Genomic DNA, 25500 nt, shown 5'->3' on the forward strand with positions numbered 1-25500 from the left:
ACTACTTAAGAACTGATGCACAAACTATTAATATCTTTGAATAATTCTTTGCCACATGTCCTCAGACTCTCTTGGATCAGACTGGGGTAATTAATTAGCCATCCTGAAGAGGTGGTTTTCAACAACATTCATTTTATTGTGCACACTACTAAGCAGTAGCAGCTGTGCTGTGTTTTTCTGAAAGTTTTTCTAGTACATTCCTGGGATTTTGGTTAAGGGTAACTCCACCATGAAAATGGAACATGATAATGGCAGGTTACAGTAGCAAACAATTATCGTGTCCCATAAAAGAAGGATTTAGGTCATCATGTTAAAATTTGCAAAATGTAAATTGAACACCAAGTTTAATTAGAACTACACAGTAAAACAAAATTATCTTTAGCAATCACACTTCAGCAGACTCAACAGTAATCAAGCGGAAAATAACACAACTCCTAGAATCTGCAGATAAAGACAAATCCTCATAGTAAAAGTGCTGGCAAAACACTGGGGAGTTACAGAGCTATCCAAGAGGCCCCAGAGGGAATAAACTCAGCCCAGCAGCTTCCAGATCAGGGCTAGCTCTGATATGCACCTGGACAATCTAGTAAGGTAGTGCTGCCCTGCACTGTAATCCAGACAGGCTTCCAGGCTGTCACTCAAGAGCAGGAAACCTGTTACCTGACCAGAGGCAATTCAGGTATCAATGTAGCCATAATAATAATAATGTGCACTTCAGCATTCATCATGATGAGATAAGGGGAAATTCAATGTATCCATTATATACTTTATCTGTAAATCAAGTAATCCACTCATATACAGCAACCATTTAAGCACACACTTCCATTTAGTTTGTAACTGACGGTGTAATAGTCATTGGAATGGACACTGAAGAGAACAGAAGTTATCCCCAAGAATTAAAAGCTACTTATTACTCCATGTTAATCTCTCTTCTTGCAGATATATTTAAGTCTCCTCTCTTTTTCACAACATTTAACTATACCCCTGACTGCTGCTTCTTGTTCAAAAAGGTACTTCTAGACAATTTTTTTAACTTTAGCCTCCATAGTTAGTTTAGCAGTAGTCAAGTTTTATGCATTTCTCAAGACGTATTCAAACTTCATCATATTCCAAAGAACTGCAGACTGCAGCATCACAGTTCTGTCAGGAACACACAGGTGGTCGCTGTTGTCTAGATGAGTTATTGGAGGTCCTCCAGGAATCTGGTTTTGTTTGTTTTGTTATTTAAAAAAATAAGACTCCACACCAGAAATGCCTATGAGGCCACTTTCTAGAAACATCCATTTCACAGCCTACCATAACTTCAACCTCCCAGTCCTCCGAGCAGTAAAAATCTGGTGCTTCCAGCTTTGTTGCCTGTCCTATCTTCTTATGGTATTAGGTTAGTTGATTTACCAAACTTAAATGCAAGCAGTGGTAGGTTTAGGAAACGATATAAGGGATTAAATCAGCTCATGGAAGTGGGGAATTCTCAGTTTAGCTATGGGAAATGAAATTACTTCAGAACAAACATTTATTGAAGCCTCTCCTACAAAGCTAAGTTTATCTTGCGAAAAACTTTATGTCTCTTGAATAAAAGAAATTGTACTTCACCTCAGAAATCTACTGATTGGAAATGCTATGTGCACATGCTGATAGAGGAGTCCTTTCTAAGCAAATGCACAGTTTATCTACTTCCATTGGGGAAGAAGGCTAAAGAAAAGGAAAAAGAGCAAACACCATTCATGTTAAGAAATTCTGTAGGCTTAATACAACTTGCTCTTTTTCTAACTAGTACTTTTTAACCCACTCCCTACCTTGAGGGAGGTAAATTTCTTTCAGCTGCGTGGGTCCTCATCACCCATTAAACTGCACATTTGATTCAGTTGTTCCCATGGAAGTTTCTGCTTTCTTGAGGAATTTTAAAAATTTGAGTGGATGTACGTGGGCAGAGTGCAGAATTCCTTCAATCCCTTAGATTCCTGCAGGCATCTCTGAAGCTAACATATGCTGGCTATACTAAAAAGGAAGACATTAAAGGAAGAAAACAGTAAAAACTACTTTGTAATCTAGTCATCATAAAAATAGCTGACACTGTACTTGCTGTCATAACACACTAGATACACTATTCCAGGAGAAATTTACATTTACCATAAAGAAAAAGTTAACACTGTTGTAAGTTGAGAAATGTAGACACTAATATCATGTCTCTTACAAAACCAGAAATAAGTCTTACATGGCTATTCAAACTATAAAAAAAATCTTTCATATTTTAATCAAATAAAAGCCATCAGTATCATTCAAATGCAGACTGGCAACACTGAGATCTCTTTTGCTAAGCAACAAAGCAGTATCACTTGGCATTGTCTGTTTCATTGGCACCCCTCAGAACTACTCTTTCTGTGAAAAGTTTTTTTCCTGAAGAAAGTACCTTCAGGAGAATGCAAAATACCTATGTAGAAAAATACGTAATGCAAATTGAGACCCTTGCTTCTGTTTCTGTATCCTTTCTTTGTCCAGGAACTGCTGAAGTGGCAGAAACATTCAGATTCTTCTTGGTACTTACTAGCCAAACCTCAGATTTGAAAAAAAAAGAAAGAAAAAAAAAAGAAAAAAAGAAAAAAAAAATTATGACTCCACAGACAGAACCTCCACAGCTTATTACACACAAGTGAAGAAAAGTCCAGTGTGATTAAGGGAGTTCAATTCCTACAGTCCCACTGATAACATCCATTTATATTTTATTTATATTATTTTTAGAGCACCCAGGGTGACCTAGTTTGCATTTCAAGCCCTGCCATTCAGATATGAAAATCAGAGTTCAAACCCTTCATGTGGTAATTGGTGGCAAAACTGCAAGATCACAGTTAAAGGCTGTATTGTTTCCATACAAATAATGAGAAAACAAGACTAGAACAAGAAACAAAACAAAAGAGAAGCCGGGAAACAAAAGTTTCAGGAAGACAGACAAGGAAGAATTTCATAAAGATGCAGACTTTAAGATATATGACTGCATCTCCCATTACTGGGAGAGGAAATTTATGCCACTGAAAGTTTATGTAAGTAAAATTCCTGAACATTAAATCATACTTAGAGCAGGAAAGCAGCAGGGAGCAGAAGCCATGTAACTGATAAGGAAGAAAGTCAGAAAGAACATAGAGCACAGAACAGATACTTTCCTGAGAACTCTAACCACCAAAGCATGATTTGCCTTCACATATTTCATTAATCTCAGAACTCAGAATGTGAAGTTCCAGCTGAGGCTTCTCCTACATTCAGATGATTTACAGAGTTCTCTTGCCCTCCTCAACATGCATTTCCTGTTATACAGTAAAGCCTAAACTCATCCTTTTACTCTTTCCTCCCCTGAAGGAACTCCCTCTATTTCATTTACCTTACCCAAACCAACCTACCTGCACCTCTGTAAAACTTACAAAAAATCAGACAGAAAAAAATTTACAAACCACTAGGAAGGATAAGGATCAGCCAAAACTTGAGCTTACTAGCCCACTAGTCTGTCAAGGAAACAAAAAGGACTGAAAACATTTGACTTCTTGTAGGTTGTTTAACAACTGAAGACACAACACATACTTGGAAGTGTGAGAAAAGTATGAATAAGATTAGATCACAAACCAACAGAAAACACCCAGAGTTACTTCAACTTCTACATCAGAAGCAGTTCTACAATGTAAGAGTACTCAAGGATTGCAGGCTCCTTTTACACTAATCATCTAACTCCAGTGAGTATCTCTCTTTTAAGGATGTCTGCCTCATTAGTGCAGTTAGATGACAGACTTCAGCCTCTTTACTACAGCAGCATCCAGGCTGGCTCAAGCCTCTTTGAGTAGCAGATGGAACCAAGTATTTGACTCGGCACTGAAGCAGATGAAGAGTGATCACATAAATCCATTTGGTACACGAGTTGCAGTGACACTCAGGAAGAGTGGGAATAGAGAAAAACCTCTCTCATTAGCACTGCAGTGAACTTGTAGATAGAAACTGAACCAAGACACTGCCAAAGCGTTAAAGTTTGCCTCAGCAAAAGATGCACTAGCATGCAGTGAATTTTCTAGATATGGAAACCGTTTAAAAGCAGTAGGAAAAATCCAAATATGCTGCTGACATGCTCTGCAAGTCCCCAAATCTGAGAAGATACTAGACATACCAATGTACTACCCAACTTTATCACATAGACACAGGTACACAACCCTTAGCAAACAGCTGAAGTGGGATAATTACTTTGTTCCCAGTTATTTCCTCTGGAACTCTATAGGCAGAGCATGTGAGTGCACAGCCACTTTGATGCAAAGTCCAGAAGCTTAGCCGGAACTGTCAGAGAAGACTATTCAGGCTAAGCTGTTGGACTTTGTACTAAAGCAGCTGGAAATACTTGCACACTTTTTTGCCAGGAGCACTACGAGTTTGAAAATTGACAACTGGAGTAGAAGAAGCCTAAATCATCACAGCAAGTTGTGTCAGCATGTGTCAAGCTCCCAAAGACAATCATTAACTTGTTGGGTGATCAAAATAATTACAGGTAAATTAGATGTACACCTCTGCTCTGATGTAACAGTTCCCAGACAATCTCCCTGAACAGTAAGGATTCGCTGAAGCAGGATGTTGCCTTTATGTACTTCTCCCACAAACCTCAGTGACAAGAGAAGGCAAATGAGGACAGAATGCAGCTATCCAATGCTGCCATGTACCTGAGGACTGTTCAGCCATCACACAGGTGTCTGCTGTTCCGGAGCACTCGCCCTGACTAGCTATAAACACACTTCCCAGAAGGTTAATGAATTAAGCCTCAGCACACCCGGTAGCTTAGCATCACCCTATTAAGGATGAGCCCTGAGGCACAGAGGGGAAGGATGACCAAACCGAGGCCACAAATCCACACAAGATCAGGGACGGGGATCGTGCCTGCCAATCCATTAAGTTTCACGGAGTGACACGGAATGACTCCACCGGCATGCGCGAGGAGCGGCCGGGGGCAGGAGAGAAGGAGGAAGCAGAGAAACCGAGAGGCCCCGAGGAGGGGGAGGGGGACCTCAGCTCCACACGGAACTCAGCCCACGGCCACGGAGCGCCCGTACCCGCCCAGGCCGCGGCTCCCGCTGCCCCGGCCCCATCCCAGGGGCTGCGCGCACATCCATCCATCCATCCCTCCTTCACTCCCTCCTCCGCCCGCGCCGTCGCCCCCTCCTACCTTGGCCACGTAGTCCTTCACCTCATCCAAGTCTCCGTTTTTGAGGGCCCACATGAACTCCTTGTCGGACATCGCGGCCGCCGGGCGGGGGAACGCGGGCGGGCGAGGCTGCGAGGGGCCGGCGGCAGCTGCCGGGAGCGCGGGCGGCGGCGCGGGCGGCGGGAGCCCCTCCCCGGCTGCCGGGCGGGGCGGGGCCGGGCTCGGGGCAGCGCGGGAAAGGCGCGCGGGCAGCGCGGGGCGGGGCCGGGCCGGGCCGGGCACGAGGCAGCGCGGGCGGTCCCGCCGGGGCGAGGAGCGGCTTCACTTGCGCGCGGCCGCGCTTCCGCTTCCGGTTCCCGTGCCCGGCCCCCGCTCCGCCGAGACGCCCACGCGGGACGGCGGCACACGGGGCGCAGGGCGCATGCGCGCGCCGCCGGCGTCCCCGCGTTCCCCGGGATACCGCGGGGGGAAAGAGGAGGGCGAGCAGGGTGGACTGCGCATGCGCCCTGCGCCCCACCCGGGCCCCGCGGTTGCCATGGAGACGCAGCCTAGGCCCGGCCCGAGCCGTGCTGAGCTCGGCCGGGCACAGCCGGGACGCGGGATCCGCCCTCACAGTCTGTTCCCGCTGCGGGAACCACGTGTCTGAATAGCTGTTCTTCAAACCCCGAGGCTCTGAGCTGCGGATAATTATCATAATGCTTCCAAAGCAGCAGCGGGGAGACATGGAAGGAAGGATGTGGTGGTTAATTAATATGTTGGCACTCGGCGGTTGCATCTGTTTAACGAAGCCACATGTTTTGCGTAGGGAAGATGCAGCCTGCTGTGTGACTCAGGCTTCTCTGCCAACAGGCAGCCGCACTCCCTAATCCCCCTGGCAAACAGCATCCCAAACACCCTTGCAGCTGGAGCTGCTCTGCAGTGCCTGTAGCCGGTCTGAATCACAGAGCAGTTTGGTTGGAAGAGACCTCTGGGATCATCCAGTCTGACCTGTGACCCAGAACCACCATGCCTGCCAGACCATGGCACTGAGTGCCACATCCAGGCTTTCCTTGAACTCCTCCAGGTGATTGGAGGCAAGATGAAGACACACAGGTTAGGAGGAATTTCCTTACTGTGAGGGTTGTGAAGCACTGGGACAGTTGCCCCAGTGTGACAGACAGCTGCTCACTTTGAAAATTTAAAAAAGTTTATTAAACCTTAACAAAAATACAACAAAGGACTACATAAGGAAAAAGCTGCAGCACTGGGAACTGCCCTCATGGAGTCGACACAGCCCATTCATCTTCAAGCTGGATGCTCAGTCTTTTATACCCCTGGGGGTTGCATCAGCCAGCCCTGGCCCCTCCCAAAGTCTGTCAGTCAGCTCTTCTTTGCCATTTATCAGTGGAGACTGCTTGCTTGTAATTGGATTGGAGGTCAGGTGTTGTCATGCTGCACCCCTTGAGCTTTTCCATTCCCAGCTGCCCCAGGTACGGGACACATGTGCAGCCTCCTTTCTACCTGTCCTAGACAGCCCTGGCTGTCTGATGGCAACAATAGAGGGGGGAAAAGGGAACCATGGGGAGAACAGAGGGCATTTAAACTACAATAACATAACTATACATCACTAAAGCTTTTCTTAATATTCACACAATAGTTATCTTTTAATTGCGAGAGCAAATCATCTCATTATCCAACTATAACACCAAGGAAATTAACAGATGCCCCATCCCTGGAAATGTCAGGACCAAACTGGACAGGGCTTGAAGCAATGTGGTCTAATTTAAATTGTCCCTGTTCATGGCACAGGGCTTGGAGCTAGATATATCTTTAAGGTCCTTCCAACACAAACCATTCTACGCTTCTGTGAATCCATCATTCTATGATAATGAGTTAAAGTGTAGGGAAACTGCTGGATTAATGAACTGTACCTTTTCTGGCCTAATTACTCCATTTGAGATAAAATGCAACTTTCTGCTTACTGGTTAAGCTCTGTTTTGAAGTCCTACCTTACTGCTAAAGTGTCTGTTTTAATAAATAATTTGGAATTCATTGTTGCAGTCCATTATACACTGTTGATATTCTATAATGTATCTGCTTGTATAAATCGTAAATACAGCATACAAACAGTCTAGAATAAAAGATAATCTAATTAATTCAGCTATCCACCTAAAAAACCAAACCAAGCCAACAAAACCCAGAGAACAAACAACATAAAAATCCAAGGAGGAGACTTGAATACATATTGGTCCCATTGCAGGTTTGATTTAAAATCACGAGTTTGATCTCATACTTGCTATATTCCCTTTGTGTTATCCTGAACAATTCATACACAATAGCTGTTAGTTCAGCAACAACAGCCAAGCAGTAATATAAAATACCCTCATATAGAACTCAGTCTGTTGAGGAGACAATAATAAAGGTGACAGATAGCAGCCTAGATAAAGTTATGGAACTGACACTAGAGTGACAAGTGAAAATTGAACAATTGATTTTCTTTCTGTTTATTAGCTTGTATTTATACTGAAGGAGGAAGGAGTGGAAAGGAAAAGGAAAGAAGGGATATTTTTTTCTTTCTCAAGGTCAAGGGAAACTTGTAGACAGGGAAACACAACAATTATTGACTGTATTCATTGTTGGACTTGAAGCAGGAGGGGAAGCAGACAAAGTCAGAAATACACCACCCATTCTTTGTTGCTTGTTCATGAATCCCAGTGAGGCTGGGCCTCAGAAAGTCACTTGGGGCCAACCTTTGGTGGTGAGGAAACGTGTCATTCTATGGAAATGTGTCTTCCCACAGAGTGGAAATGCCTTTTCCTTGGACACTGTATAGTAAACACAATTAGGAATTACTAAACAAGAGGCGGGCTCTGAAAACTAAACCAAGGGAGGGTTCAATGTTGACAAATACTCTCAGCCAAATCAGAAGATGGTTTGGAAGTTTGACCCATAATACATAACTAGGCTGGACTTATTTATTAACACAGAGTCCAAATCTCCTTTTTGGTTTCCTTTCTTTCATTATTATAGTTTTCATTGTTTATTTCACATCTAAGTGCTGCTGTAGGTTCATGGTTTGTGAGAATTGGGGGGTGGGGCTGCAGCAGAGCCTCATCCCCAATGGGCTGCAGCTGTGCAGGACAGGTGAACAGCATTGAGGGTAAAGAGCCATCGAGTGCCCAGGTGCCCTGACCAATCATCAAAGGGACCAGAGGGCACACAGGTGCAATGCATGAGTGTGAGGGGTACAAAAGGTTGGGCTAAAGAGCAAGAAGGGCAGATGTCTGAAGCCTTCTGATGCGGTATGGTGTTGCTCTGTTTGGGTAAGTCCTTAAAGACTTCTGAAATTGCCTGGTGTGTGTAATGCTCTGTGTATTTTGGCCATCTCAGCTGTGACATACTGCACTTTTTATTTACAAGAGCATGCATGTGAGTCACTGTTGCATTATTCTATTCCCCATGATTAAAGCAAGCAAAAATCTTTGTGCCTTCACACAAAACAAGTTACCTTTTATTTCTATAGCCTTATCTATCTTTTCAAGAGCAGGCCATAGAAAATAGAAGTTCAAGAAATTATCTTTTTATAATCTCTGTTATTTCTTTAAATCAAAGTCATTAAATTCTAGACACACAAAATAATTTAGGTGGGAATGAACCCCTGGATGTTACACCTGATCTAATCCCTGCTCAAAGCAGGGCTAATATAGATGCCTCAGGGCAACCAGCCAAGTTCTGAATATCTTAAGTGTGATGAAGCCACAAGTTTTTCTGGTAGGTTATTTTGGTGTTTGACTGCTTTCACAAAACTAAAAGTCCTTTCTAGTCCTAATTTCACTGCTGTAACTTTTTATTTGTTACTTCTTGTCCTATCTCTGTCTCTTCAAGAGTGTTTGTCTCTGTCTTCCTTCTGAATTCTTATGAGGTAGGGGAAGACAGTAGTAAGATCCCCCTACCTTAACCTTGTCACCTCAGGGCTAAACAAGCCAATTCCTTTGAGCTTTTTGTCACATGTTAATTATTTAGGTCAGCTTATCACCTTTTTCATCTTCCAATGGACTCAATCCAACATGCCTCTGTCTTTTTTACCCTGGGAAGTGCAAACCTGGAAGCAGTACTCCATCTGCAGCATCACAAGGGCTGACTAAAAAGGGTCAGTCCTTGATTTTCCTTTGGAGGCTGGAATTGCCTTTAAGCAAACCTTTGAAATGAAGGGTTAAGCATCAGGGTATCTAACCCTGCCATGTTGGCTCTGAGTGTCAACATATCTCTGTTCCAAAGTAGGGGGCTGTTCAGGACAGCCTGAGCAGCTGAGCATCACAATCAGGAGAACTTAGCCTGAAGCTTTGCTGATGGGGCCAGAGGCTGAATAGGTTGCAGTTTGGGATTTTTTCCACAACAGCTTGGGCTTTGCAGTGCTGACAAAGGTGAAATCTTCTGCTAGTAAGCAAGAGAGCTGAGTGCATTAGGGGCTGATACTAACAAAGAGGAAGTGTAACAACACTGTTTCCCTCACAGTACTCATTGTTAAAGCAACAAACAACTGACTTCTGAAAGTGATACCAATGTGATTTTTTTTTTTAGCCAAATGAAAATAAATCATTTATTGCATTTTCTCAGCTGCCTAGAGTAACCCCATAAGTGATATTCTAGAATTTTACTAGCACTTAGAAAACTGGAAATTTCTAGCTCTTTATGGAAGAATTGGATAGCAAAGTTCTGTCTTTTGTGGAAATGGTGGCCATTGAGAGGAAAAAGGCTAAAAATACATGCATAGGTGTAATTTCTAATTCAGAAAAGGTGTTTGTGGGAAAGTTGCATTTGGAAAGTGAACATAAATATATCTAATTTATACATTGTGTGAAAGAAGGACTAGAGAGGTTAGGTAATACCAGTAGTAGGAGAAAAACCAAGAAAGTGTCTAAAAGTTTCAAAGAAGCTGCCTCAGGATCTCTTGCTTGCTAGATATGCAATTTTCCACTCATGATCTACGCACTTCGTGTTTTACGGTTTCCTTACCCTTAATAGGAATTTTCTGAGACCCTTTTTTCATGGTGGAAAGATTTTGCAAGTGGAAGAGACATTGACTGCTGACTTCCAAATCTTGCTGTTTTTGAAAGAGTTTCATATTTTAAGTGTACTAAGGACTGTCTGAAACTCTACTGTGTGTATAGGCTGCATGTGTACTGTAAGCTATCATTGCTCTAGAAAACACAAAAGTTATGATTACAAGATACAGAATAAATCTGCTTTAATCAAACCTACAGTTTCCAATTTCAAACTGTCCAAATTAATCATACAGATTATACACAGGGGTGTTTTAATATTTGAGCATTTGAAAACAGTGATGGAAAATTAATGCTCATAGTCCACTCAGTATCTATCATATTTAAGTTGGCACCTCTGAGGTACCACTCAGGGTTCCACCCTGGGATCTGTGTTTTCAGGCCAGTGTGGTCCTGGATTTGTGTAGGCTTGTCACAGCTATACTGGTTGTCCTATAAGCATCAGAAGATAAAAAAACCAAACCAATAATCTGTAAACCCTCCAATCAATCAAAAAATTTTTAAAAATCCCCAAAACTACAAAACCCCTTTCATTTAGTTATGTGTATTTGGGCTAATTTGTATAATCTAATACTTGGAGGAATATTTTGAATATTCCAATGTGTTTGATAAGCCAAGTATCTCCTTGTAACTATAAAGGCAAGGACAGTAAATTCCTTATTTTCTTGGGTTTTGCCTTATTCACTAGTGGTGGTTAACAAACAATAAGCAATAACAGTCACACTCACAGTGCCACAGGGAGACTCCATTGTCCCAGCCGTTATTTTTTATGCCTTCATTTTCCCATCCATAATCCAATACTTTTCTACAGTCATGGAGAGCCTTGAGAATCTCAGGTGAAGAATGTTGTATCAGTGAAAAATATAGCAAATATTGATGTAGTTTTTTCTGACAATCATATGCTGAGATGCAGAATAGGCAAGACTAAGGAATAAGTTACAGTTATTTCTTGCCTTTGTAGAAGCATTTGAAAAAAAAAGATGCTTTGATGCGTAGATTTCTTCACAAATTGGAACCTATCCTGTTTTTTGAGACTTGTTTTAAAAATTAAATATGTTTGGAAACAGATGCAAGAAAGACCATAGCCATGCTACAAATTCTTTTTTGTGGTACAGCTCTGAAAAAGTTTAGTTTCCTACATTAATGACAATGTTCTTGTTTCACAGTAACTAACCATAGTCTTATGTGATTTGTATTTCAGTTGTGTCTCCAGTTGTGTTTTTCCTGTGAAAATCTGACAGGTTATATAAGCTGAAAAAACTGTGCTTGAAAGCCAGTGTTTTTCAGCTAACCATCATGACTTAGTGTCCATTTTTAATCAGTGTTTTCCTTACTTTGAAGCAGCATTTGGGTTTTTTTAATCTTTTTTTCCGTCTTTCCTCTCTTTCCATATTTGTCTTGTCCATTTCCTATTTAATACAAAGGGCATCCCTTTATATTAATAGAGGCAGGACTGTGATAATGCTCTTGCAATAACCTATGTAAGAGTTTGTGCCTCCTTGCAGAAGGGAGTTGCTTCCTTGAGTGGGTGTATCTTCATCTTGCTGCATTGATTGTATGGATTATGAAACATTTTGCTCTTAGTATAGAGTGCATCTTTGGTACAGTACTGTCTGGAGCAATGTTGTGTTGCAATGCTGCCTCTTCTATCTTCCCAGGGAATGTTTTTGCTGCATTCTCCACAGTCCTAGCAGGCAGTGGAAGGACTAAATGCCATCCTAAATTGAAATGGCTTACAATTTTATCTTTCACCTTAATAGTGCAGTTACTGAAGGCCCCAGCAAACCTGTAACATTCATTATTCCAACATTTTAGTGTGATTACTGCAGGAGTATCTCAAGAGAACAGCTAAGTATTGCTCAACTGTGAGGCTGCTCCTGTTATGTGTGTGTCACACTCCAGAAGCACAGCTGCTGATGTTTGTAGTGGCAGGCACAGTGCCAGGGTACAGCCATCACCACTGTTAACAGACTGCAGCTCTCCATCACCGTGTGCCCTTTGCACAGAAACACCTGCATTGCTCTTTCTTGTCCTAGGAGATGCCTGCTGGAGCAGTGGAACCAGCTCAGGTGCCTCTGCTCTGTGCTCATGTGTCCCATGCCTCCCAAAGTGCCTGCAGTACCCCCAGTAATGGAAAAGACTGGCTACTATAGCCCTTCCTGATTCTCATGGTTATTTCACCTTGTGCTAATAGGATATTTCTGTTTATTTCCTTAGCAGATTAATGAATTAATAAAGTCTCAACCTGGAAAAGGGGAGGGAGGGTCCTATGCCTGGAATAGCTGTAGATAATCTTAAAGCTTTGTTCTTATATCCCATGAATTGGGAGAGCCACTTTTTATCCATGCTTTGCTCCATCCAGCCAATATGCTCAGGGGCTTTGTCACTATTCTTGTGGTGCCTGCTCTGTCTCTGCCACAGAGGATGGAGTATTGGAGCAGTGTGTTAATATAGCTTCTCTGGATAAAGAAACCCATGCTGTGTATGCCTTATCCCATATCTGTTCCCTCTTTCTGGAACGGTCTTTCTTATCTTGCAGAATCACTAATGGCACCTGATTGAGGCTTTAGAGTGTTTTCTCACAGTTCCCATATGAAGGGCAATTGCAGATTCCATTATGTACATGCTAATAACAAAGCCTGTTCACAGACATGTGACATTTTTTTCTCTATCCATCCACCAGGTGTTACTGTCTAATTTCCAGCTGGTGTGCGAGGTGAAATTCAGGACATAGCAGTGGAGTTAAAGTACAAATAAGAGAAAAAGAGACTTTTCCTATGCCTGTGTTTCCTTGTTCCTCTTCATGGAAACTGAACAGTTGGCCCTCTGATTTGTTTGGTTGGTGTATTTTGGTTTGTTTGTGGGTTTTTTGAGGGGTGCTTTTTTTTTTTTTTTTTTTTTGGAATCTAAGGAAACTGAAGTATACCTGGATTTTTGGCTATGCTTATGGTTTAGAAGTACTAAAACAGCAAAGCCATGTATATATAATGTATGGGGACACAGGATCCATAGCAGACTAGAGCAGCACTTTTCAATTTGCCTCTGTAGACCCTGTTCATAGTGGTAAGAGGCAAATAATCAAGTCACTATTAGCCACAGATTGAGAAACAACTTTAGATTGTTACAGGCAGCAATTAGACATTAATTTTTGTGTGTCTATTCAGACATAAATCAGAACAGAAGAGTTCTCAGCTTTTTCTGCTTTGTGTACGTTTGGTTCTGACATTGAAACAGCTAAAGAGAAGATTTAGGACTTACTTTTTAATATCTGTTAGAGATGACATGAGCTGTCAGAAATCAGTATTAAAGGATTAGCAGGTTCTCTCTTAATGAGTAACATATGTTTGCATGTCTTCTCTTTATTTCCCATCATATTGTGTCAAGTACGTGTAAATTTTTTGTTTTTGCCTAATACCATTAAGGACTCACTTCAGACACTTATCTGAGTCTAGTAGATGGCAAGTGCCTATACAGATTTTGGCTAACTTGAATTACATGATATTTCTCCTGGATGTGCTGTTTTTGACAGAACTATCAGACACAGGTATCACTAAATATAGATTTACAGATCTATACTGAATTAGGAATGTAGGAGATACAGTTAGATGTGAAGCCTAGTAAATATTACTGAGTTTTCAATAATTTCTTCTGTTCCCTGAGGGTATGGTAGCTGATAAAATAAATATGGCTATTTGCAAGTGGGTAAACAAACCATGGCTATTGTGGCCTTCTTTTTGTTAACTAAACCTACCTTAATGTCAATGTTGGTGGAATTATTTTGGATGCTTCCTGGGAAATAAGCTTCCAGGAAATATAGAAGTGCTGTTAGACCCCATAGCTGCAAATCAGGCAGGATGAGTGCACCAGGTAGTGAAGTGGCACAGGGGAAAAAGAAACATGCTTGAGGAAATTCTCTGAAGTACAAAATGCCACCTAGTCTTTGAGCTTACAGCCCTGTAGAGGATGCAGGGGAATATGAGTATCCATATCAGAGGGGAGGGATATTTTTGACTGAAGTAGTACTTTTCCTGTGTCCAGAAAAACCTAAGAGGCTAAAGGAGGCTGTGGCAGCTGCAGGTCAGCTTTCCCACTGAGTGGTGCCTAATTAGGCCTCTGGTTTTGTGACAGGGAGTGGTCACCTGTGAGCCTATGAGTTTGACTCATCCGTGTCCACTGAAGGAATAGATGTCACTGAGGAGATCCCAGAACAGTGAGAACTGACTGGGAGATTCAGGGAAGCAGCTGCCGAACGGTCGTGCTCATTTCAGTATGATATTTTACATGTGTTCTGAGACTGGGACTGCAGCTCTCATTCAGAGGACATAAAAAGAGTGTTGCAGTGTTTTTCTATAGATTGTCCTGTCCAGATGCCTTTGTATAACAAAAGCAATGTGGAAAACCTGTTTCAGGTGGCAGCTGAAGATACAGTAAATAAGTAAACTTTGGGTAGATTTGTACACTTTCTGAGTTTGTTCAGCAGCTGTGTTAACTGTGAACAACTTCAGTTTATATAGAATGCCTGTATTTACCTGCACACCTTTTTTCTATCTAATAAAACTATTTCCTCTCTGATCATTTCATACCAGTGCATGTGATCTGTCTTGAATATATCATTGTAAGTATATATCAGTTTTGCTTCCTGACATGAAAAGTAGCCAATATTTTTTTTACTGTGTTGCTTTGGTCCCTCATTTCTCTTGCTAATGGTGCTCTGAGCAATCTCCCTTCTCATTGTGGCCATGATTATATCCCGCCTGACCTCTAGTGGTTTCTTTCCGAAGTGAATCTCCTGTGTGCAGAGAGTGCAACACGAAGAGACGCTAAATGGGATTTCAGGAGCATGCCAACGGCATCCCGGCATGTATCAGCTGAGATGTGACTAGCAAGACCAGGGAGCTGATTGTCCCTCTGTGCTGGGCACTGGTGAGGCCACACCTCGAGTGCTGTGTACAGTTTTGGACCCTTCCCTACAAGAAAGACATGGAGGTGCTGGAGTATGTCCAAAGGAAGGGCAGTGGAGCTGAGGAAAGGTCTGGAGCACAAATCCTATGAGGAGCAGCTGAGGCAGCTGGGAGTGGAAAAAAGGAGACCTTATTGCTCTTACAACTCCCTGAAAGAAGGTTGTGGCCAGGTGAGGTTTGGTCTCTTCTCCCAAGGAAACAACCAATAAGAGAAGAGGAAATAGGCTCGAGTTGTGCAGCAGGGTTTAGGGTGGATATTAGGAAAAATTTCCTTACTGAAAGGGTTGATGAGCATTGGAACAGGCTGTCCAGGGAAGTGGTGGAATCACCATCCCTGGAGGTATGTAAAAGACATGTAAATGTGGCACTTAAGAACATGGTTAAGTAATTTAAGGGCTTTACAGCATTGGGTTAATGGTTGGACTAGAATGGTTTAAGAGGTATTTTCCAACCAAGATGATTTTATGATTCTTTCTCAGGATTGTTGCATAGTTAGTTGTGTGTGATTAAAGACTTGAAACCCCCTGCATGAGTTTAGTCTTATCGTCTACATCTGTTGAGTTAAAATAATACCTGTCCATCTTTATCAAGTGCTTTAAGATCTATGGATAAGTTTTTCATGGGTTTAGATTGACTTTATCTAGCAGAGATAAAGAGGTTGGAAATGAAATAGAAGCTATCCTGACTTAATGTTATAAAGCAGGAATGACCTGGAGCTATGTAAAGGTGTGAGTACTCTCAGTGTGTTATGTCCAGATTTGTCACACACCTGGATACTCAAAGGTTATCTCTTTGCTCGTAAAATCAAATGAAGCCATCATTGTAATTATAGGTCTTATCCCTTTGCAAGTCTGTTTGCATGCATGTATGTGTAGATTATGCAGAGTAGTGTTAGAATACATTTCTGCAGGTTGAATCTTCATGCAGATTTCTGCTTGCTTTAATCTTATTTCAGTGGGTGCACAATCAGTCTGACGTCCTCAAACCTGGTTTTCCTGTGAGGATTAGTCATGTTCCTTTTCTGGGAATTTAAACCTTTCATAACTGTCTGCTTACTTAACAAACTATGAATGAAGCATAAATAATTCATATTCACCAGAACAGACATGTTCATAACCAAGTCACCTGAGAAAGGCATGGGCAGGTATTAGCACTGCTCTTCCAGTCACTTGTATCTCAGCAGCTCAGCTCTGCAAATTCCCAGATACTGCTGCACTTTTCCATCCAGAAACTTGCTGGCTACATTTGCCTTGCTAATAAAAAACCAGTTTTGTTTTTCAGTATATACCCAATTCTAAAAATGATCCTTATGTATAGTTTTTTCTCCCAAAAGAATGAATGTGGCTTTAAAATGGTTAATGTTGGTGCCTACACCAATTTCTCTTGGTTAAGATTCTAACATAAGCAGTTCATCTTAGAAATGTTGACATTACTGATTTCTTTTAGCCTGGTATTAATGTTTGCTGTCTGTATTGCAGATACTAAAATTGATAAGATAAGCCTTCCTGCATTTGAAAGGGGTTTCTGGTTGATAGATCCACCAGACTGGGCAATGGTGTAAAATCCCAGTGCATAATAGTATGAACATCTGAGAGGGAATAAGTTTTCCTATGCAAGTAGGGAGAAAAAATAGGAGAAAATGTAGGAATGTACTCTGAGAAACAGTAAACATATTTTTCCCTTTTCTCTGGAGCCTGTTGTACCTAACTAGTTCTTTAATATATTAAATTTTAAATTTAATTTTCTGTTATTGAACCTTGCATGGTTGATGAACCAGCCATTATATTTGAAGCATTACCTTAGTAAACTGCAGGTCTGGAGCTGAGCTGAATGTTCTCTGTAATATTCCACACTACCATCAATGGGTAACTGTTCTATTTGCTTGCAGCTAGGGGAGTATTACTACATAACCATCTGACATCAAAAGGGTAACTAATGCTTGAAGTCAGCATCACGGGAATAGAATCTGAATTAAAACGCTATTTAATAAAAAAGATTATTGGATGAATCATGACGTTGGAGGCATAAAACTGATATTAGTGACTTTTATAGCCTTGGGCTAGTAATATTAAGCATATTCTGTCAAAACTTTCTGAATCTGGCAGTTGTGTAATTGAAGTAGCTGTGCAGAGTTTTGACCATCATAAATTGGCTTTACCTGCTCAAGATCATTATTGAGAGTAGATTAAAAGTGCAAGGTCAAGCACGTCTAAATTAGGGTGTACCAGACTTATTATTGTCCTCTTTATGATTATTAACCAGTGCCTAAAATTTAGCAAAATTAAGAAGAATTGGGAAAATGAACAGTCAGCCTTAATTAAAATCACCATTTGCAGCTGCTGTAGAAAGAAAGAAATATATACAGGAAAAGGGTAAACTCAGCTTTAGCCTTGCTAGCTAGCAGTGATCACAACTGTTTGGTTTGGTGGTACTGAGGTTCAGTTTCTAAGAAGCTAAGAACCGGATTTAATCTAACTGATGTTTTGAAATGATTGCTTATTTTACTAGTGAACATCATACAAAGCATAGTATTCCCTGTCCATGATTCATTATGTATCTAAATTGATACAGTGCCCTTTATTTGGCAGTCATATATATGTTACTACTGTCCTTAAAGGAGCAATTCCAATTGGAGGAAGCAGAAAGCGTTAATTTATAGATGTCAGTGCAGCACCTGTAATGGGATGCAGGTGGAAGCTTTGTTCTGTTATCCTGTCAGTAAACTGCCTGTGCCTCCTGCAAAAAGACACATTCTGCATTGCCTTCCTGTCAGAGTGGATGGAGGTGGCAGTTAGCTCAAGCTCCCATCCTTAATGCAATGTTAGAGTGTTAATTTTGGAGGAGTTATCACTGAGAAGTGCTTGGAGATATTTTTGGGGAGTGGCATAATGATTTTGTGCCCTTTTAAATGAGATGATACCAGACTGTGTTCATCTGGAAGCTGTTCTGCATGGGGGTGGAGAGGTGAGAGAAGAGAGGGCTGGTGCAGGATCCTCTCTGAACCTCAACAGGAAAAACAAATATCTTTAGAGAACTTCTTTAATAGGACAAAATAATAAGAATATAGAAGGCCAGTACATCTCATTTCTTTTCAGAGTTTTGTCATGCTGTGTTTGTGGATCATCTCATGGAGCCTGGGTAGATTTTCCTACAGCATTACACAAAACAGGGGAGAGAGAAATTTTTCCTTTTGTTCATTCAAGCTAGTATATAAGAAAAAACCCCTCTGTTCCTACAGGATGCTCTCATGAGTACTTCTTGCTGCAGTAGTTAAAGGCAAGCGGCAGGCAGGTGATACCAGGGCAGACACCACATGGGATCTGCCTACAGGCTCCAATGAAAGGAGGGCATGGCGCTGCTCAGAGAGCTGGTGCGCCTCTGCTGTGAAGACAGACTGAGAGAGGTGGGGTTGTTCAGCCTAGAGAAGAGAAGGCTCTAGGGAGACCTTAGTGCACCTTCCAGTGCCTGAAGGGAGCCAAAGAGAGAGCTGGAGAGGCCCTTTTTACAAGGGCATGTACTGGCTTTAAACTGAAAGAAGGCAGTTGTAGATTAGGTATTAAAAGAGAGGAAGAGATATGCTTAAACTCTCATTGCCACAGCTTCTTTCCAAACCTGGAAACCTCAGCAGAGACCAAAGACAAATTAACATTGTTTTGTGCAGTGTGTTGCGAGCCCAGGGACTCAGTAACTAACCCCAAACGACTGTTATTTCTTTCCCTGGTTTTCTCATGGCATTACAGGAAGCAAATTGTGATTTTTCTCACTGATACATGCGCATTTTCTCGTGTTTCCTGGCTTTGCTTTATTGGTATTTTTCTATGTCTAAACCATGTTTTTTTGACTAAGCCTTTCAGATGCAGGAGAATCTGTAGAAATGCTGTTTTTGTATAAAGCACTTCTGACAAGCTATAGAATTTTCATGCAGTGTTCTATAGAGTTTTAATATTTTTTTCCATATCAGAAGCTAGGTTTTCACTCCATGCATTGCAAGCTCTAACAAAACTTCAGGCATAAACTTTGGAATGGATGGAGCATTTAACATTTTCTCTGTTATATGTCCAAGGAGTGAATGATCGTGAAAAAGTGACACTTGCCATTTAAAAAATTCTTTTAAAATACTGATAGTTTTCAAACAAACTGTGTTTAAATTTTACAGTCTAACATCCCAAAGATATTAGGAGATGCAAAATCCCTCCTTCAGCTTCTGCAACTCTAAGGTAACTTTTCAGTTCTTTCTACAGGAATGGAAGGGATCAAATAGCCGGAAATGACAAGGTACGTTATAAAATCTGCAATGATGGCCAAATTTTGGACTTCGTCTTTCTAGAAAATCCATATTTGCTGTCAGGTTCAGAAAGAAAACCATTGTGCATGAGTGAGCCAGGTTGGCTAGAACCAGCTGGAGAAGGTTAAAATAACACCCTGTGTTGTCACTGTCACTTCTGGTGCATTGCAAAGGGTTGACAAGCAGGCTGTGTGTGAAGGTCATCAGCACCACTGTTTATTTTGTCCCAAAAGCAGCAGTGGTGACTTCATCCATACATCTGTCAGGTCTTGGCCACTGTGTGAGCTTCATCCATCTGACTTCTCCTTCACTGCTCCCTGCACAAAGGGCTTTTGTCTCTGTTTGACAGAGCTTGTCTCTGACCTTTTCTCCTGATAAACTTACTGAGGGCAGCTGTGAAAGAGATCACCTGTGGGGTCATGGGCTGAGATCACAAAATGGAGAAGAAACAGGGACCCTATGTTGCTGCCAAGGAGCTGGTGACCCATCAGTAAAACATTGTCCTGCCAAGTGGCACAATCTGCATGCAAAGACCAGGGCTGGGGCTTTTCCCAGCTACATGATCTGAAGCACCAGGAATGCCTCTTGTCTGATGGGAAGATGCATTGTGCTCTTGCACCTCAGAAAAATAAATCCAAAATGTCTGTGTGCTCAGCAGGATGGCTGAAGGCATTTGCTGAATCTGATTTCTAGCATGAGTTTTCTTAACTAAAGCATTTGTTTGTGTTTCCCAACTGAAGTCTGCTTTTACATGTCCCTGGAATCTGAAAGGATTCACATCCTGCTTCTGGACTGTGGTTGGAATCATCTCTAGTCACTACAGATCTTTAATCTGTGATTTTTTTTTTTTCTCACAGGTTTATAACTATGTGATATGATAGCTGTTAAGGTTCAATGTAGAAAACAAAGCTCAGTTTTTAAATAGGAGCTTTGAAGAGGGTATAAAATATATAATGCTATTTTGTGAATCAATTTTTCATTTAATACAACTTTTTATGTATGGACAGGCTTCCTTTGATCTATATTTATTATCTGTCACTTGCCTTGAAATGAGAAATGTAACTACTGTGATAAATGGGTTTGAAAGGTTGTCTAGTTTCATGGTAGCTTCTTTAAGTTACCATTACATGCTTTGCTGAAGTGCTGTTTGCAGCTTTCTGAAGGGATATCTGCATGCTCTGGGGTAGTTATAACTTTATTTTTTTCATTGTATGGATATATGTGAGAGGACATGTGAAAGGCAGGCACAATTTCACTTTCCTCTCTGCAGACAATCAATCATTAAAAAGGTCCAGCGCTCTTTTTATTGGCATGTGAGGTCACTCATTTCTAAAGGTCTGAAGACCTTTAGAAAACCCCTGAAGTCACTTCTTTCTTAAACTTAACATGATCCATGACATTAGCTTTATCTGGGGCTGAATTTCTCAAACAGAAGATAAACTTACATGCTTGCTGCTTTGCTTATTGCATGATATCTCAGGGCTTCTGAAAATATCTGTATGACCCAACCCAAAAGTTCATGTACCAATGAGAGTCTTTCCTGTACCTTGGGATGAAAGAGCCTGTGAAAATTCCATATGCAGATTATGACCCTTTGTACTTTGTCATACATCCAGAGACTTGCACCTGACAGTTCAGGAGAGCACTCCCTAAGTGCTTTTATTCCTTCAGCCTTCCTGTCAGGAGGTAGAGGATTGGGAAAAGTAAATAAGGTACTTATCTGAGGAAACAGTCCAAAAAGTAATGCTTTCAGGTACTTTCTGTACTTTCAGCCAAAGACACTGTTGTTTTGCTCCCTGGTAGGAAAGGACAGTTTTTCACTGTGGCAAATTACTTTCTCTGCTGTTGACCCACCATTTATCTTATGCACATAGTTAACATTTTTATATATACACATTGCTACTTTTGTCAGGACAATTTATTCTTCATATGGTTTCTTGGACCTCTTTTTCTTCCTCTTCACCAACATCCCTCGTACAATCACTGGCTGAAACACCTATCTCTATTAATCACAGCTAGGTGTGCAGATTTATAGTGCATCAGCTGTACTTTTATGGTACCTCCTTTATTTTTGAGTCATCCATCTCAAGACACTGACTGAAGCAGGACAAAACAAAAATATAAGTACTATTATGAGCACTCTGCAACTGAAATAATCCCCTTTTCAAAAATGCTGAAGGAGATTGGCAAGGATATGGCAACAAAATATAAATTCGTTGTTGATCATGATAGAGAGAACTGAGAGGGGAAAAATACTGCCTTGTGTAGGTGTATTCATATATAACAGGCAGGAGGAGAAGCCAGGCTTCTTAAACTGAAAACAATAAGCTATTTGTTTCTGGATGGCTCAAGTAGGAAAGAATGGGAAAGAAGATTCAAATTGTAGACATAAGTTTTTTTGAGTGAATGTATTGTAATTTCTTTTTTCTTTTTGGTAACTGATTCTCTGCAATTACTTTGCAGTAGCAAGGTTATTTTCTATAGTCTTTTGTTTTGCTTGTCTATGATATTTGTTTGAAAGCTCCTTACTTAACTATTTCTTTCTGCAGTGCCCAGTGGTTTTTCTGTGAGGAGAAAGGACTGTGCTCTGGTGGGCTCTTAAGCTGCTGCAGCTTAAAGGGCAGCAACAACAGGGCCTTTGTCAGACCTCAGCTGTGCTTAGGTTAACTGATAAAAATATTTGCCTTTGGAATGTAAAGTTCAGATCAGCTGTGAAACATGTTAATGTGCCAATTCAGCAGGGAAGAGAAGCGTGCCCTTTACCATACATTCTTTCTCCTGGTTTTAAGGTCTTTCTTCAGCCTTGCTTAACTACAGGCAAGGAAGTTGAAATCTGCTGAATCAAGGTCTGTATGTGAAAGGTAGTTATAATATGAATATGGAGGAAATGAATTTAAAATCCAGAGGAAAAGGCAAGAAAATGCTTTTGTTACTGTTATGCTACTGTCACACAAAGCCTGTTTTGCTAAAAACAATGAGTTTGATGCAGCTCCCAAAGAGGAAATCCAGTGACAAGGTTTTCATTGTATTTGCTTGAACATGTAGCAATTTGAGACCCAAGTGCTTAGTTCACAGCAAGCAATTTATCTCATGAGGTTTTTTTAGATCATGAAATATCTATGAGCAAACTGTAGCTTCCCAGTATTCTTTTTTTGATGAGTGCATTTTAAAAATATTTTGTCTTTCAATTTTCTGATTAACAGAAGTGCTTTAAATACAGACTGCTGTAATTAATCATTTCAAGTTGACAGTTAGTGTTCTGTGACTCTTCAAGATGCTCTTTTGCTTCCATTGTCTCATTCTAAATGTGATGGGGATGCTCAGTGGGGCTAGAACTTTGGGATTTTCTCCCAAAAATTCTTCTCCATCACCTGCCTTTTTACTCTAAATAGACCAAATGTGAATGTTGTATGTAGATGAAGAAAACATAAAACCTAAGGGAAACTATGGGGAATCTGCCAAAGAGATGACTGGCACAGTTGTTGAGAGAAATCTTCAAAGCAGGAAAATTAAATATAACCTACCAGGTAGATGGATAGGATGCCCAGAAAAATCAGCTATCTTTTCTTTCAGTCTCACTCTTTTCCCCTGCTTTCCACATACACACACACACATCCTCCCCTCCATGTCAGCAATCTATCTGGCTAAAATCCTCCTGTAACACGAAAACAAGAACAGGCACAAACTTTACTAAAGTGAATTTCATTAAAACTATCAATGAATATTGGTGGATATTTTTCTTCCACTCTTTTGTTTAGTTCTTGTGGTAATAGAAAAGAGCTGTGTGTGCGTCATGGCTGAGCGAGGCATGGAGAGATATTGAAAACTTCTGTAAAAAGATATTCCATGCAAAGGAAGAAATCACCAGCTAGAGAAACAAGGAGAGGAGCAGAAGGAAAGGAAAGCAAGAGGATTATTTTGCCAGATGCTCCCTTGCAGCTGATTGATTGATTATATGGAGTCATTCTAATGCAGTGTATTAACTTTTCCAGCTGGGCTTGTGCCTGCCTGATATGACAGCAAGTGGGAAAGAGGTCCTGGGCTTGAGGGTTCACATAAGGATTCAGAAATCTAGGGATCAGTCTTCAGTTATGTCTGAGACACCTTTGCTATTTCAGACATGTTTTTTATCATCCCATGTTTGCATTCTCCATGTGCAAGATGAGTGTCTATCCTGTTTTCTTACCAGCTGCCATACCTGCCTTCTCTGCAGTCCTCATGGGTGGGAACTATTTCTGACACAAACTGGTCATTTTAACTGTCAGAGTTGTGGGTAAAGTTAATTAATTAGCAGCGCACCTTATATTCAAAGCCTGTCTGTCAGCTGTACCAGCTGAGAAACACCCTTAGCCACCTTCAATTCAGGAAGAGTGCAGCCTTCCTCATTCTATTGCTTTTAGCTTCTCACCATCATCTGTTTCTGCATGGGATCTATTTCATCTCCTACCCTCAAATGTGATCTATCTTTTACTCTCCAGGATGTCTTGAGAGTTCCTCAGCAAGGAAGAATCCTACGACTCATTGTGGGGAAAGAACAGTAACTCATACAGTGGTCAAGCTCTCTTCTAAAAGCCATCTAATATTTTCTTAGAATAAAATACATTTTTCTTGAAAGTATCACAAAATCAGTAAACCCAAAATGTGTGTGCCCTTTTTCCCAAGCCTTATTGTTTCCTGGGTCTAAGAAGGCTGATTATCCTTAGTTCCCTCCAGAGACTGCCTGTCAGTTTGGCATCAGTTCTGGTAATTGACCTTCCATTCCTTCTTCTGAAGTGCTTTAAAACACATTACAGTTCTTTTGATCTACAGCCTGCTGATTTAGTTAGGAAGTTGATTGCAATCTGCTGTAGCTGGGATGCTTGAAACAAACAGCTTGTCTGCCACATTCTCAGTGGAGTCTCCTGTTTCCTCTTGATAGGTTGTGTAGCTTTTCTGCATGCATTCCAAAAACCCTGAATCAGTTTTTAATCAGTCAGTTCCTGCAAGGCACAGTGATTGTTCACACATTAGTTACTGCAGTGAACTATATTGCCATGATAACCTGCAATATTGCTGCTATGACTGCATATAAGGAGTCCTTTTCAGTTCCCTCACTGTAGCTTATCAAGCAATGGAAAAGGCTGTGCAGGGAAGTGTTGGAGTCACCAGCCTTAGAGGTCTTTTAAATTGATTTCTGAATAGTTTTGATGGGTAACCTCTAGCTCCTGTATTGTGGTACAGTGAATAACAGTTTTCTTGGACGGGCACAGAGCACTGCGACCCCGAGATGCGTGAAAAGTCTCTGCTTTGGCCCGTGCGTTCAGAGGATGGATTGAAGCTCTTCAGTTCTCAGTCTCAGAATTGTTTATTGTATCTCATCTATAAAAGTTTTCTCCTTCCCTGCCGAGGTCTGTCCAGCAGGACAGTTTCAGGCACTCTGCCTGCCCCCGGGGCAGTGTTATCTCTTTATACTAAAAACTACGTATAACATGTTTACAATTACTTTCCAACACCTATCACCTATGTTAGACAGTGAGCTTGTACTCTAAACCAATCTAGAAGTGACAACATCACCACTGAGGATGAAGGTAGAGAAGAAAAAGAAGGGCATGTCCAGACTTGGGCATGTCTAGCCTAAGTCCCTCCATCTTATCCCCAAAACCACATTCTAAAAATCCCAAAATCTACTTTTTCACCCAGTGATAATTTTATTATTACACTGCTTAAACTGCTGTGGCTTTCAGATCTTCATACAAAGCTGGTAATTTGCTCCATGGGTGTTCTGGGCTGTGTGCCAGGGTCTCTGAGCCCCCTGGCAGAGGTCCAGGCAACTCTGGACTCCCAGAGGGATGTCCTGACTTCTGACAGTTCTTCATTCACTTTTACAAAATAATCAAAGCAGTAGATAATCTTTATCTCACTTTCCATCATCCTGTTGAAGACTTTGTTCCTTTTTAGCATTTTCTCATTAAGCAGCTTCTCCATCACCATGATCATCTTAGCTACCCTCCTCTATACCTTCTCTAACTCTGCTACATCCTTCTTGAGTTGCAGGGATCAGAACCTATC

At 41.2% G+C, this 25500-nt stretch overlaps 1 protein-coding gene across 1 annotated transcript in view; it reads right to left on the reverse strand.

Annotated features, from left to right (window-relative positions):
- The window catches only part of MTPN (myotrophin), a 30740-nt gene extending 25395 nt beyond the window's left edge, over window positions 1–5345 (reverse strand). The window contains exon 1 of the mRNA XM_059845928.1: window positions 5186–5345. Coding sequence (XP_059701911.1) covers window positions 5186–5257 — 72 coding nt within the window. The 5' untranslated portion in view covers window positions 5258–5345. The remainder of the gene's footprint in view (window positions 1–5185) is intronic.
- Between the last annotated feature and the right edge of the window lie 20155 nt (window positions 5346–25500).

Source organism: Haemorhous mexicanus, chromosome 5 (assembly GCF_027477595.1).
Source record: "Haemorhous mexicanus isolate bHaeMex1 chromosome 5, bHaeMex1.pri, whole genome shotgun sequence".
NCBI lineage: Eukaryota > Metazoa > Chordata > Aves > Passeriformes > Fringillidae > Haemorhous > Haemorhous mexicanus.